Raw genomic sequence first — 16,683 nt, forward strand, 5'->3', positions numbered from 1 at the left:
TGTGGATTCATAATAATGTGGTCCTGGATATGACCTTAAACTATATCCGGTGGTGAGGCCCCAGCTTGCAGGCTTTGGGGAGTGTGGAGCCACCCTTTAATTACCATTGCTCCCAGGTCCACTCTGACCCGGAGTGGTAGTACCTGTTAGGGTCCCAACTATGGGTTAAATAGAATCCGACTTAAAAAAAAAATATACTCCATTAAAAAATCGTTCCTCAAAATCACTAGATTCAGTATTAAATAACCTGAAAAAGGTTGATATGCCGTAAAACAAAAACAACCAACCAATTATAATAATGTATTTATATATTAATAGAATAGCGTGTGTGTGTTATATATTTTGTGTGTCATGCTTACATCCGTGGGACTTTCGTTTAATTGTTATGGACTTCCATTTCTTGTAATAAATAATTTTACCAAGAATTCTTTATAAGTAAGGTGAGATTTATATTATAGATGACTGTCGACAGGTGAGATTTATATTATAGATGACTGTCGACAGGTGAGATTTATATTATAGATGACTGTCGACTTTCCTCTCTGACCGCCAACTCTTGACTCATTTCTACGTGTCTCCCAAACTATCTCGTTACATTATTAACTCCACGTGAGCAAAGACACAAATCGGATGATTCACCTTTCACATATGTAAGTTAGCGTTCTTTTCACCAAATTAACAATTTTGAGAACTATTTTAAAATAATTTTATTCTAAAAAAATATCTTTCACCTTCTTTTTCACATTCTTCATGTTTATTATTTTACAAATATGAATAACGATCATAATAATAATTGTTCAGCCCGGACCAACTACGTAGCATCATGGCATTGCCCTTTTGCGGATGTAGATTACATTTCCTATGACCGTTGTTGACTGTTTCTTTGCAAAAGAACATTTAAACGTTTTGCCTATGGGATCAAAACAATAATTGAATTTCAAAATCAGAAGAAGAAAATAGGCATCACAAATGGATGAGAGGGAGAAAATGAGCAAGCAAGTGGGTGGGCAAGCCAGCCTGACACCTTTTACTTTTATTTTCTCTTTTTTAAAAAATTTTACTTATTTTATTCATACTGGAGATAGGGGCATTCTACTGAATAACAGACATTAACCTGCTGTCTCATACGTTCCAATGGTAGGTCTGTTGAAAGTCATTGGATGTTACATGTGACTACTAGAGAAGGAAGGTGATATTTTCTAAGAGTTTTACTCATCATTGGCTGTGATAATGGTGTTGCACTTTCCACAGTTGGAATGTAATTGGTTTTTGAAGAACTTGTGTAAAAAAACAAGTTTTTTTTTTTATATCCAAATAAATTTTGACTTTTTTTTTTCTCTTCCAATTAAAAAAAATGCAATTTTAATTAAAAATACCTTTTTTTTCTTTCAATTAAAAAAATGCAATTTTAATTAAAAATACCTTTTTTTTCTTTCAATTAAAAAAAATGCAATTTTAATTAAAAATACCTTTTTTTTCTTTCAATTAAAAAATTGCAATTTTAATTAAAAATACCTTTTTTTCTTCCAATTAAAAAAAATGCAATTTTAATTAAAAATACCTTCTTTTTTTTTTCTTTCAATTAAAAAAATTGCAATTTTAATTAAAAATACCTTTTTTTCTTCCAATTAAAAAAAATGCAATTTTAATTAAAAATACCTTCTTTTTTTTCTTCCAATTAAAAAAAATGCAATTTTAATTAAAAATACCTTTTTTTTCTTCTTTCAATTAAAATAAAATGCAATTTTAATTAAAAATACCTTTTTTTTTCTTTCAGTCTACAGATGCTTTTGACTTTGTAAAACGTGATCTGCTGGAGTTTACTACTGTTATCCAATCAGATACCACACAGGCAGTCTCTATGACTCGATCTACAATCTCAGAAAATCTAAAGGTGAGTCCTCTTGTTATATATTGTGCTCCTCCAACAAAAGGCAGAAACTGAGTCCGCTAGTATGAATTTTGAGAACGTGTTATTTTGATGTTTTTTCAGTTTCACCTTACAGCAAGTGAAATATATATTCTCAGTGTAGTTGTGAGTCAGGTGATAAAAGTCACGGGTTAACAAACAAGCTAGACGCAAGTGTTGATGATGTAGGAAATTAGATCACGTGTTACACCCGATTCAAGTTTGAAATAGTGTTTTTGAGCAGTTTATGCCAAGGGGAGCCACATAATAAATGTGTACGAACAATGTAGAAATCTGGGCATACCACTTACAAGCACAACCGTCAACAGACTTTCAGTTGGATAAGAAACAATTCATGGTAGTTGTATATTATAAGTTGAGAAATAATTTTAGACTATCTTTTTGTAAGGTATAATATTTCTGTCTCTCTCCTCTTTTGAAAGAACTTCTCTCAAAATAAAACCTTTAAAGTGAACAAACGAGATTGGTGGACACAGACACATGCGAAATGATGCTCAAAAAATGAACAGCAAACGTATGTATACAGATGCAGTGGGTACGTGTTTATTGATCAAGCAGCAACAGACGCGTGTGTGAAAAAACCCTGCATTCTTATGTCTCTCCATTTAGCATTGTCCGTTAAACTTTATTGAGCACTTCTCTCTTTTATTATTGAAATATTACACTCTCCCTTATTGTTGTAACAGCTATCAATCCATGCCACAGTAGATGATCTGAAAATCGCCCCTTCTACAGCACATGATATCATAAAAAATCTAGACACCTCAAAAACATGTAGACCTGGTCTCATCCCAGCTGTACTGTTAAAAAAAATACTCTGCTGAGGTTGCTTCAGTTTTCTCCAAACTTTTCAACAAATACCTTAATGAATCTTGCTTTCCTGACTGCTGGGAGACTGCTTCATTGGTGCCAGTTTACAAGAATTCTGGCAAAAGAACTGACCCATCAAATTATCACCCCATTACCCTCCTCCCTCTTATCGCCAAAATATTTGAATCGATAATTCATCAAGTTCTAGTTCACCACTTCACAGCTGCTAAACTTCTGTCTGACCAACAGTATGGGTTTAGGCAAGCTCGTTCTACTGCAGATATCTTAATGTAATCTCTGAATATATATACCATACACTGGATAAAGTAGGAGAGGGTAGGGCAGTAGCCCTAGATATATCTAAGGCTTTTGACAGGGTATAGCACGATGGTCATGAAAATCAGATCCTATGGTATTACTGGATGAATACTTAACATATTTAAATCCTTCTTAAATAAAAAAAGAATCCAGGTTGTCCTCGATGGTCGTACATCAAAACAATACTATATAAATGCGGGTGTACTTTGGGGGCTGTTCCTTGGATGTTTATTATTCCTGATATCCATAAATGACCACCCTGATAAAATTGTCTCAGAGATAGGTATATTTGCTGACGACATCATGTTCTATAACAGGCACGAGGGAAAAAACGAATGAACATGTATCCAAGGCAATGGTGGAAACCCTAGTCTGTAGTGGAAGGAGGGATAAAAATGGATGGTAACATTCAATGCTGCCAAGACTAAGCTTCTTTCCTTTAATAATTATAAAAAACTTTTTCAACCACTAATAGCTATGACTAATGATACATTACCTGAAAGTACTTTGTTCAAACTCCTCAGTTTAATGTTCATGGGGAACATGAGTTAGAACAGATACATTGAGGGCACTGCCAAGGCTGCTGCAAAGAAGGTGGGCTCTCTTTATCATGCTAGAAAGTTACTTACGCCTGAGAGTATTTTGTACCTCTACAAGGCCACTATTTGCTTATGTATGGAGTATTGTTGCTACAGTTGGGCTGGTGCATCAGCTACTAGTCTCTCACTCTTCTTAGACAGGGTTCGAAAGAGAGTCGCTAACCTAATGGGTCTCGCATTGTTAGCTAGGCTTCAACTACTGTCCCATTGACAAAATGTTGCATCCCTCTGCCTGTTTTACAAGCATTTTAATGGTAGGTGCTCCGACTAACTACAAGCTCTTATCCCACCTCGACGTAAATGCCCTGACAAACTCAACAAGCAGCAAAATCCCACCCCTACACAATAGAAATCGACAGATGTAAGAAAGTCTTCTACTCTAATAGTTTCTTCTCTAAAACTGCTAGACTTTGGAATTCTCTTCTAGGTTCCTGCTTCCCTGACTGTACTGACATGTAGAAGTTCAAGTGTAATGTAAACAGACATCTTGCTGCTCAACTCCCTACATAGTATTCCTGCAGATTATGTCCCAGATAATAACTTCCTACATCAAAGTGGAACTGTGCCTTGTTTGGAGTGAAAATGCAATTTAAAAAAAGCTCTTGTAATGTCATAACAAGATTCTTACCTTAACAACTTACCATTGGGGACTTATTCAAAAGATTTTCCAGTTACTGAGTCTATTTGAAGAAATCACCAAACAAGCAAGTCATAGACCTTCAACCATATCGATGATAATGCCTACAATTTTAATTTGAGTTTATTTCTTTCAAAAACTGTCCGAGTCTAGTATATCTGACTTTAGTGGAATCCTTCTTACCATTGTTGAACAATTGAATGAATCAATGGAAACCAGATTTTCACCCTATCCAAACGATGAAAACTTGTGTCGACTTTCCTTGATCCAAGATTCAAATCTAAATTTAAAAAAGAATGACATAGAAAACACTAGTAAGAATCGGATTCTACATCTTCTGCTGATGATAATGAAGCAGAATCAACACGATACATTTCTTCAAGCTTTGTTGAGAGTCAAGAAGATCAAAGTGAAACTTTATCTCTTTCAAGCTCGTTTGATGAATTATCATCAAATAAACCAACAAATCAAAACTTATAGCAGGTAGAAGCTGAGTTAATCCTGGAGACTGCAACTACAATAGAAATAGAAGAATCACAATCTAAACTCAAAAGGAGTGAATCCCTTATGGTTAAGTGCACAAAAGAACTTGACCATTACGTAGCTTTACAACTACTTGCCAGAGGTGATGATCCATTTCAGTAGAGGAAGAAGACACAGGAGACCTTACCACTGCTGAGTAAACTGGTTTCAAAATATTTAAACGCACCACCTTCATCTGTGGAGATTAAGGGGGAAGAAAGTTTAGGATCTTCTTGATTTGTCTCCCCATACTCTGAAAGGAGTTACCACAACTCACAATTTCTAATATTGATTCATTTGTATTTTTCATTCTAGGCAGAGAATGCAGCCGTGGCCAAAAACAAGGTTCAACAGGGTTTTACCCATTTTCTGCAGGGAATTTCCAAGGCATTGGAAGTCATTGACATCGAGGAAACGACCAGTGACCCAAACCAAACCAAAACACCTGTTTATGACAGAGCTCAAGTAAGTACAGCACTGAACTCTACAATATTTGATATTCAGATGTAAACACTTAATAGTTTTTCTCATGTATTGTATATGGTTAATTTTGTTATGCCAGTTATTTATGAGAAATAATGGGCCATGTTCTTATAGAATAAAATTAATTTTATCAATTAAATATTGATCCTATGAATATTTTAATTTTGTTTAGTTATATTTCAGAGAGAGGAGAAAATTTTCTCTCACAATCATAACTCATCTCACTGTCACTCATTATCAACTGGATTTTATTTAATAAGACATTTTTATATACATTTGGTCTGTCTTGGGTTCTCCATCAAATGCATTTTGATTGACTAATTGGCATAATCATTTATGTGAGGGTCATTCAATAAGTAATGTGCCTGACTCACTTCCAGTTGTCTGATCTAGCCGAAATTTTTCATGTACAATGATTTATATCTCTATGGAGTATGTGGCAAATTACAGCTATGAATGATTCTTGATCACTTTTTTCAAATTGCTGTAAATTATAAAATAAACTGCAAATTTTGTTTAGCAAACTTGAATTTTGTCTGGAGAAGGCCTTGAAAAACTTTGTAAAGTTCTTGAAAATGGTTATTGAAAATGAACATTGGAAATCTGTACAAACTCTATCACATCGAAGTGTTCTACAAAAATGGTCTCTAAATTAAATGATGTGAGAAATATGCAGCTCTGGGTGGTTCTTATCTAAAGAAAGACTAATAACTGTGCCAAGTTTGTTTTTTTTTTATTACGTTTTCATCCCAAACAAGGCACATTGCCATTGTGGTGTCGGGGGCTACTATCAGGGGCAGCAGCTACTGGGGCACTATGTTGGGATTTGGGCAGCAAGATGTCGGTTCACGTTACACTTGAACTTCTGCATGTCAGTACAGTTGGGGAAGCAGGGACCTGGAATGGAATTCCAGAGTCTAGCGGTTCTGGGGGAGAAACTACTGGAGTAGAAAGATCTTCTACATCTAGGGATCTCTACTGTGTAGGGTGGGATTTAGCTGCCTGTCGGGTTTGTCGAGGGTGTCTACGCTGTGGGGGCACAAGTCTCTGCAGTTCGTCAGAGCATTCACCATTAAAATACTTGTAGAACAGGCAGAGGGATGCAATGTTTCGTTGATGGGACAGAGGCTGAAGCTTAGATGCCAGTTCAGGGCCTATCAGATTGGCGACTCTGTGCCAAGTTTCATTGTTCTACTGTTATGAGAAGTTAGTCAGGGACATTACTTATTGAACATCCCTCCTAGTATTGACCAATCATCACATTTGTTTCTAATTAGTAGAAATCTTAATTTTAAAATATATTTAAGTTATTGCAAACAATTTAACTTTTATTAACTAGAAATAGTCGTAATTCTTATTTTTTTAACCTCTAACGCAATCTACGTATGTGATACTGATGTGAAGAATAATATTTTTTACATTATTATTATGTACCCATATATAATACAGGGTGTCCCAATAAAATGTATACTCTTTAAATGATCTCAACTTGCTACATGAATATGCTAGGACACGTTCCCAAGAGACGTTCAGGAATAAAGAATGACACTTCCAGCAGGGTGGAGCACTTTTTACCACTAACATTATGACGTAAGAGTATATCTTGATAGTCACCTGCGAAACAGATAGTTAGGACGAAGAGGAAGTATTGAATACTGTCCACGTTCACCAAATTTTAGCCTCCCTGGATTTTTCTCTTTTTTGGGGTGATGTGGAGAGGCATGTTAAACACAGGATTCACGCCAGCAAACAAGCTACAATGAATGAGTTGAAAGCAACTATTGAAAGAAGATGTGTCAACATACCAATTGAACTGATTAGGAACGTTTTTGATTCAATCAGTGAGCATTGTCAGCTGTTCATGGACCACAGCCAACAGTTTGAACACTTTCAATAATTAACTGGTTTCTATATTTCTTCACAGTATTTTGATATATGTAACTTTTCTTTCTTATAATAAATGTTGGTTTTATGGTCATTTAAAGAGTGTATACATTTTATTGGGGCATTCTGTATACCAGTCTTGACACTTGACTTAATACAATATTTTACCATATAAAGATAACATTTTGTCATTCTTAATCTGTCTTGGAAACCATACAGAATCTCAAAGAACTTTAAGGTGGATTCTTTTATTTTCAATGAAATACTGACCTTTTACAATAAAAAATAAATAAATAAATAAAAATGTACAAAAGTTAGCCTGTTGACTTAGTATGAATGCTTTTTCTTAAATTGGTTAAATCTGTGCTCATTTTTCATTTAATACCTAACCTGTTAATCCCTAACTGTGCATCGAATGAGTACCATAATACTTAGTCCGCTGCACCTTATCATAACAAAGGTTCATACAAAATTTCAGGCAGATTGGCCTAGTAGTTCTCAAGAAAAATTGGAACTTTAATACTAATTTCTATTAATCTTTAATTGTACATCAAATGGATACCATAATACTTAGTTTGCTGCACCTTATCATAACAAAGGTCCATACAAAATTTCAGCCAGATCGGCCCAGTAGTTTGTGAGAAAAAGTAGAACAGACATACAAACAAAGCGAAATATAACATAGAAAACAATAGCAAAATAGAACAATTCATATAAAAATAAAGACACGTTTATATATAGTTTGAATGTTTGTCAAAGGTCACTTTGAACCTGGATATAGTTGGCATCATAACGACTTCCTTTTTGCAGTTTATTTTATAGAGTAGAAACAGAATTTGAATGCCTATAGAAGAGAACTTGAATGCCTACTAGACACTATACTCGAGTGTTTAAGATCTCTCTGTGCAGGGGTTTATCAGGACAACCTGGCATAAGAATACTTTTCCTTACAAGTAAACCCTGACTAAATATTCAAAATCACATACTATTCAAAGCCCAAATAAGATCTCCTTGGTATGGCTAGCCCACACTGGTTTCCACAAGGAATGGTGCATCTTTTCCAAGTGATGTTACCTTAAGTAACAGAACAAAGTTGGATACTCCACCAGACAAGATGAATTCTTGTTCTGGGATCCAGTAAGAGACCACAAGAAAGGTATACTATAACATATTTAAATATGTTATATATAAATACTAGCGGGGGTGCTTGGTGTTGCCCAGGTGTTTGAAGCAAAAAAAAAATGTGGTAGTAGGCAGGCGGCTAGAACCCATGACGCGAAAGTGGAAAAGAAAGTGAATGAAAATCTGAGATCTTACTGCTACGTTAAGACGCGACAAGAAGTGAAAAGCGTTCACATTTAGTAATGTCAATCAAAAAGTTGACTTGCAGTTAACTGAATGAGTTCACACAAGCGCAGAAATGAACGTTGGCTGAAGGCCAGTTCAGCTTTCCGTCGTTTCATTTATTTGTTTCCTTACGATGTTGGGGAAACCAAGCTCCCCCGAAAAAAGGAGAACTCTCAAATGAATAGCAATTGTCTGACTGCGTTTCTGGAGGTCCCGGCTGGAGAGCCAAGGCGGCCTACTTCGCTCCAGTTAGTTTCGGTTTTATACAGAAAAGACGAACAAACACGCGAAAGGACGGATTAGAGGGAAATTTTTAAAAGTCAATCAAAATAAATGTAGAGAGGACGTCCGTTCGCAAATCGTAGATATTATAATCTAGGAAGTATATAAAAAGTTGTAAAAAGTTGTGGTCAAGAGCTCCCCCAGCCTTTCATGGACATACAAAATCGTGCGCGCTACTTTTGCCTTTTCTATATATAGACTAGCGAGGGGTACCTGGCGTTGCCCGGGTGTTTGGAAGTGTGTGTGGTGTTTAATAAAAAAAATGGGGGGGGGGGGGTAGGATCGAACCCGAAGCCCTGAGGCGAAGTTTGAAAATAAAATCGGCCAGCCAGAATGAGTTACTGAAAGATGCTTGAATTTATTTAAGTAAGAACCAAATTGACAGGTGCGCGCACGGAAGTCGTCGAGCGTTACGACAACGACGGAAGCTAATTCAGCAAATGAGTTCAATGATCAGGTTTGTTTGTTATAAGCGAAGTAAAAAAGAAAACATAAAAACGAACGTTAAAACTTAAGCGGGTGGGGGGGGTAATCAAAACATAAAAAAAAACACAAAAAAAGCTAACGTAAGGTAAATGAACGATGTTAAATGTAAAAATCGAAAAAACAAAACAGAAAAACGAACACATGAAAAATGGTTTAAATAAGCCTGTTTCTATATTAAAATTTAAAAAAATCGGTGGGTACCCGGGTGTTTTGGGGTGTGTGGTCGGGGGTGGATAAGTGAAGTAAAAAACCCCCAGAAAAATTAACGTTATGTGAAAAATGGCTTAAATAACACTGGTTCAATATTTGAATTTAAAAAATCGAAAAAAAAAAAAGAAAAAGACATCTCGCACCACGATTCAAACCCAAAATGTTTAGATAATAAACCAACGTGCTAACCAACTGAGCTAACGCGACGTACATGAAATTTAGTCAGTTTTTCAACTATTTAAAGTAAATCAGGTCATTACGTGATCTGACGCATGCGTAGAACCAGTCGTCGTGATGAGAGGACCGTTTTTGTTGACCTCCCCCCCTGTCGAAAATTGTCGGTTTCGGGGTGAAAAAATGAACGTTTTTGGCCAATTTTTCAATATTTTTCGGGCGAAGGATGGAGCTTCAATATGATACTGAGTTTGTGAATTTTTGTCGTGTCTGTCAGTCTTGATTTCTGAGAGCTTCGACTGAGGTAAAATGAAACAAAAGTGAGAAACATGTACTGAAAATAATGTCTTCGTTCTTGTTTTGCATTCTTTTCCTTTATATAAATTTCTTCCTTTGTTTTCCTTCTTTTAGGCAAGACTTCATGCTGTTCAAGTTGATCCTGGCACTTACTGTAACCATCCAATTTCTTCGGAGAAATGTGCTGAGTGGCTAAAAACATTTGACATGGAGAAACATAAGGGTGATATATCTGAACTGCTTGTTTCGAATGCTGAAATTCGAGCTTTGTATACGAACTTGGTAAGACACCAACTTGTTTTTGACCGTCATGATTATTCACATTATACTGGTTATTAATCTCATCTTGGTTGTTAGTGATGGAACGATTCTAATATTTTTCTTTATTCCAATACAATTACTGATTCTGTTCTAAACTTCCGATTCCAATGCAATTACTGATTCTGTTATGAACTTCCGATTCCGATATAATTACTAGTGTTGGGTTGATTAATTGGAATCGGAAAAATTGGTATTTTTTTGGGGTATTGGAATCGGTATCGGAATCGGAAAAATTTTGCATATTTTCTGATGCCAATAGCAATTATTTAAATAGGCTTTTTATTTGATTGTTCTTTAAAGAAAAATATTCTACCGCTGATAGTAATAGTAAAATGATGAATATCTATTGATTTTAAATGATTAGTAAAACTAAAATCGATAGATCATCCCTCATAAGTTTATACTTATGTTTGAGAAAATATCTGCACATTTAACACATGTTTTTATGGTAATTGTGAAAAATAACAACTTTACAGTTAAATATGTAGAGATTTATAAAGAATTAGAATTGGGATCTGGAAATTAATATGGAATCGGTAATTATATCAGAATCGGTAAAAATACTGGAGTTGTCCCATCCCTAATAATTACCAATTCTGTTTTAAACTTCTGATTCCGATACTGATTCTGATTGTGTTAAAACTTCCAAATATTTAGTTACAAAGTTACTTTTTAATTTTATAAAAAATTTCTAATTACTGCAAAAACCCATTTAATATGTGCACATATTTTCACAGACATAAAAAATACACTCATGGCTGTTGGTCTATAGATTTTAGTTTCTCTGATAATTTAAAATCTATAAATATTTATCATTTTATCATTAATACCGACAATAGAAAATTAAGTTTTAAACAAACATAAACAAAAAATTAAGCAATCGTTTTTGGCATCGGAAAAGAGGCACAAATTTTTCTGCTTTTGATACCGATTCCGATACCCGCAAAACCTCCTGATTTTTCCGATTCACAATTACTCGTCACAACACTAGTTCTTCTTTTGTCGGATGAAGTAAAAATTCTAAACAGCAGAAAAGAAGCAATGCATACATTGCAAGACAATGATCTTCTAAGTAGACGTAGTAAAGAACTGTATTCAATATGGGAACCAATAATTGTCAATGGTAAATTAGAACACCAGGAGGAAGATTATAATAGAAATGGTGGTATAAAAAAGCAGTAATGCAACATATGTCAACAAGATTAGGTTTCAAGGCTCCCAAAGTTCATATACAGCACACTCACGTTGACACACCAGTTCTTGCCAGATCACTGAAGTTAAGCAACGATGAGCCTTGCCAGTATCAGATGGGTGACCATTTGGGAAGTCTAGGCGCTGTATGTACTGTGCTGAGTCGTAGAAATTTCCAGGTTGGTATTTGGGGGTGCGTTTAACTCACGGGCGTCGGTGGGAGGGGATATACCCCCGAATCAGGACAGAAGGCAACAGGAAACTCCCATCTTTACTTGTTTTCCCGAGATTTTAACCTTAGAAAATATGTTATATTATAAACCCTTTTTAAGAATTCAAAACACAACAACCATTGGTGTAGGCAACAGTCCGTTTTTTATTTCTCCTGTTGTTCTTGCTTATGGTAGATAGAGAGTGGGGGAGCGACAGAGAGAATTATCGTGGCGTCCACTCGGTTGACAATCAAATCTCCAACTGCAATCTTTTTCCTTCTGTCACTTTTTCCTGTCAATTTTTTCAAAACATCCACATAACCAGATTCCTTTCTGTTACATTTTTCATAACAATAACAAGGTTTTTTTATATTTGTGAGAAATATTTAAACAATTCCCGTTTAACTTGTCAATTTCTGACATTTCATCCGCAGACGCGTGCCACATTTTAATTCATGAACATACATATATGTATATACACCTATACACATATATATACTAGCATGTCAACCCGGCTTAGACCAGGTCATTCATGTAACAAATAGGCACAAATTTTTCTGATTTTTATACAGATTCTGATACCCATAAAACCCTATTAATGCTCTGCAATTTGGAGAGCCGTGATCACCGAGCAGGGCCGTTGCATGCATGCATGCAAATTCATGCTAGAATTCTCCACATGGCATAACAGTTAAAAACATTCTTTAACAATCAGTTCTAAGTGACAATCTTCTGGAGGTTGAGAATTCAATTCTTAATTAATAAGAATAATAAAAATGAACACCTTTATCTGGTCATGGCTGACAGAACAAGAATGATCTACCCCTTGTGGATTAAATAAGATTCTGTCTGGGTTCCCTCTTTTTGAATAAAAAGGTTCCGAAATTCAAAAAGGTGCTCTTGGAGATCTGAGATTAAACCATCTGAAATATTGTGAATATAATCAATATATTCAGTTTAACATTTATTTTACATGCTGACATGCGTTGAACCAAAAATGCTGACATGCGTTGAACCAAAAATGCTGACATGCGTTGAACCAAAAATGTTGACATGCGTTGAACCAAAAATGCTGACATGCGTTAAACCAAAAATGCTGACATGCGTTGAACCCAAAATGTTGACATACATAAACACCGCCTTCCTTTTTTTTTAAATTTATTCTTCATTTTGTAATACACCTTTCTTAAAAAACATTCATACATTTTCTTCTACACTACCAACATAAATAAATAACCCCGAAAATGTTTTTTTTTTTAATTGCGTTATAAATAAATGATCAACGCGACAATAAAACATATTGTTTTACTGTGTACGTTTTCAGTGTCCTAATTGTTTTTTTTTTCGCATTTAAATTATCCAAATAAACAATTGTTAATACTTTCTGCTTTTTTTTTACATCATTCATTTCCGCATTGTCTTAATTAGTTTTATTTACCCTATTATTAACATATAAATTAAATATTTGACCCAATAGGTCATGAATGTTTGTTTAAAATAAATGAAAAAGTTACATTTTATTTTCATTTTCTATTTAAAAAGCCATTCTTAACATGGGGAGAGTGCTTTTAACTATTCTATTATTCAACTAACAATTTCATTTAAAAAAGATGTATAAAAATTTGAATTTAACTTTAAGTATTATGGTAACTGTTCAGTACACATTTACCTGTAAGTATCGCAAACCACTTATAATTCAATGGCTGTAAGTTTTTTTTTTTCAAGAATAAATAACTATAAACAGAACGACTCATAGAAATCTATCTATATTCTTTTTTTGATTTTAATATACTTTCATAGAAATGTTTCTGTTATGTCACAAAAAACTATTTTCTTTACCTCACAAGTGTCATGCTCATACATTAATTCCATAGCTAATATAACATACTGACCCAACGGGTCACAGGTAGTATATATATATATATATATATATATATATATATATATATATATATGCAGTGATGATCATATTTATTGGCACGGTAAAATAAAAGTTAAATTTTGTCTAATAAATTCTAAAAAAGGGATTAAATTAAAGAAAATAACAAAGTATATTATGTATTTTTAACTGGCCTTTCCGATGCAGCAATCGGATTTTAGAAAAAATAAATAACAAAGGAACAACAAACATAATTGCAAAAAACCCTTGTTCAAAATTATTGGCACGATTTATTTAATAATCAATTGTATAGCCTTTGGCCTTGATTACCTTCCTCAGTCGCTTTTCATAGTTTACAACCAAGTTGTTGCACTCTTCAGTAGTAATTTTAGCCCACTCTTCCTGACAATAATCCTCCAATTGAATAAGATTCTTAGGCTTCCTTTGCATTACCCTCAATTTTAATGTTCTCCATAAATTTTCAATTGGATTAAGGTCTGGGTTTTGTGATGGCCACTCCAAAACATTAATATGATTGTCCTCAAGCCATTTCTTAGTCAGTTTAGCCGAATGCTTTGGGTCATTATCTTGCATGAACCACCAACGACGACCAAGTGAGAGCTCTTTAGCAGAGTCTTTCAGGTTTTCATCCAATATTTTAACATAATCTTCATTTTTTATGCTACCTGTGACCTTAACAAGTCGCCCTGGTCCAGAGGCAGCAAAGGATCCCCAAAACATCAAACTGCCTCCACCGTGCTTCACTGTGGGTATGGTGTTCTTAGGCAGGAAAGCTTCGCCAGATTTTCTGTAAATATAAGACACTTTATTATGGCCAAATAACTCTATTTTCGTTTCGTCAGTCCATAGAACACGTTTCCAGAATGCAACATCTTTATCAATATGACGTTTTGCAAAGGCTAGCCTTGCTTTCAGGTGCATAGGCTTCAATAAGGGAGTCTTTCTCGGACGACATGCTTTTAAACCAGCTCTCTTCAAAACTCTACCAACTGTATGTCGAGATACATTCACTCCAGAGGTGCTCTGTTCATCAACAATCTCCCCAACAGAGATCCTTGGGTTTTGTTTTACTTGTCGAACAATTTTCCGTTCATCTCTTGGGGAAAGAATCCTTTTTCTCCCTCTACCCTCTAAACTCATAATGTGGCCTTGCGATTTGAACTTGTTTATTATGGCTCTAACAGTGGATTTGGGAAGGTTTAGCTTCTTTGAAATCTTATCATAGCCCTCCCCATTGGTATGGCATGCTACAACAAGCTTCCTGACGTCTTCGCTGTGTTCCTTAGTTTTAACCATGGCGATTGAAAATTATAATTTAGTCACTTATAATAGTTTAAATAAATCGCTATCTAAAAATTATCTGAAAAAAATTATTCACTGAATTAGCGTTAAACAAGCATAATATGGCTATAAAAAAGTTCAGAAAGCACGTAAACCGGAAATTGATTGATATTATACTGATACTAAAAGAAAAACAAAGCCGTGCCAATAATTTTGAACAAGAGTTTTTTGCAATTATGTTTGTTGTTCCTTTGTTATTTATTTTTTCTAAAATCCGATTGCTGCATCGGAAAGGCCAGTTAAAAATACATAATATACTTTGTTATTTTCTTTAATTTAATCCCTTTTTTAGAATTTATTAGACAAAATTTAACTTTTATTTTACCGTGCCAATAAATATGATCATCACTGTATATATACACACACACACACGCGCGCGCAACATTATGCGCTAGAACGTTTGCATCCTAAATGCTACTCAATTATGCACAATGTAGAAACTATGCATAAATAGATCTGAGCATAATAGTTAAATGAAATCAATTATTCTATTAGAAACTATGAATTATTAATTAAGTCCGATTTTCAAAGAATATGCAAATTAGTTTACCTTTATTTAGTTGCTTGCATATCCATGACTGAGTATATTAAAAAGTTAATAATTTTTAAATAAAAAAATTAGGCTTTTAATATCAGTGCGATGAAAAGCTCAAGTTTGTATAGGATATAGATGACTGTCCGTGTCTGGTGAAATTTCATATAATTCATAAGGTTATGGGCATAAACGGAACATGGCAGATTTAAGCATGCATGGTCCCCCATGAGTGCACAGTGAATGAGGCATAAAAACAATGACTAAGTCCATCATTTGTCCCCCCCCCCCATTTAGCCCCAAAAGTCCCTAAGGCCTTAGCATATTAAAATTTGAGTTCTGCACCATGCAAAACTGCTAAATAGACATACACAGAAAATTTTGGACAAATATGGTAAAATAGTCCCAAAAATGGAGTGTTTTTATTAACCCTAAAAAAGCCCCTTTGGCACACGCAAGAGTTATCATGAAGTATAGACAAACAAAATTATATAGAAATCAGTTAGTTACAACTTTTCAGAAAGTTTTATAAAAATCCAAGGTATTAATTTTTTTTCTTAATAAGCACAAAAGTGTCATTTTTAGCCATTTTAACCCGAAAGGCACCCCTAGGGGGGCACACAAGAGTTTTCCTGAATATTTTTTACTCATATCATATTTAATGTTTGTGCAAAATTAAAAAAAAATTTGAAGGTGTAGTTATTGAGAAAAGTGCGGACAGACAAACGGACAAAGGGTGAATTTACAGGTCCTCCCTCCTTTTGTTAGGGGGACCAACTAACAATGATAAAAGAAAATCCTGTATTGTTTACAGATGGTAATAATTCCTCTGCAAACGGATGACAGTAAAACATGACAAAGAACAAAGAATATCATCGACAACTAGAAGGTGTATTGTTCAAGTTAACCGCCGTTTTAATTACATTAAATGTATTAAATGTATTAAACATAGTCACTATGATTTGTCATTTCCACTTTTGCAGGTGCCGACAATGGTTTCACACACAGAATTTTGGCAGCGGTATTTCTACAAAGTTCACCAACTACAACAAGACGAAGCTCGAAAGTTGGCGTTGATGAAACGTGCTGATGAATGCAAAGAAGATGCCTTTTCTTGGGATGATGGTCAGCAGATTTTTTAGTTCTTTTATCATTTTCGTTGTTACGTTCTGCTTAAACTGTTTCTCTTCTTTTATTTAGTGGTCTA

At 34.6% G+C, this 16,683-nt stretch overlaps 1 protein-coding gene across 1 annotated transcript in view; it reads left to right on the forward strand.

Annotated features, from left to right (window-relative positions):
• The window catches only part of LOC145296888 (uncharacterized), a 66,179-nt gene that overhangs the window by 23,487 nt on the left and 26,009 nt on the right, over positions 1 to 16,683 (forward strand). Inside the window, exons 3-6 of the mRNA XM_080143033.1 lie at positions 1,778 to 1,894; positions 5,132 to 5,281; positions 10,094 to 10,261; positions 16,460 to 16,601. Of these exons, the coding sequence (XP_079999159.1) occupies positions 1,778 to 1,894; positions 5,132 to 5,281; positions 10,094 to 10,261; positions 16,460 to 16,601 (577 nt within the window). The remainder of the gene's footprint in view (positions 1 to 1,777; positions 1,895 to 5,131; positions 5,282 to 10,093; positions 10,262 to 16,459; positions 16,602 to 16,683) is intronic.

The sequence above is a fragment of the Euprymna scolopes genome, chromosome 17 (genome assembly GCF_053919585.1).
Source record: "Euprymna scolopes isolate OS-2025 chromosome 17, ASM5391958v1, whole genome shotgun sequence".
Taxonomy (NCBI): domain Eukaryota; kingdom Metazoa; phylum Mollusca; class Cephalopoda; order Sepiida; family Sepiolidae; genus Euprymna; species Euprymna scolopes.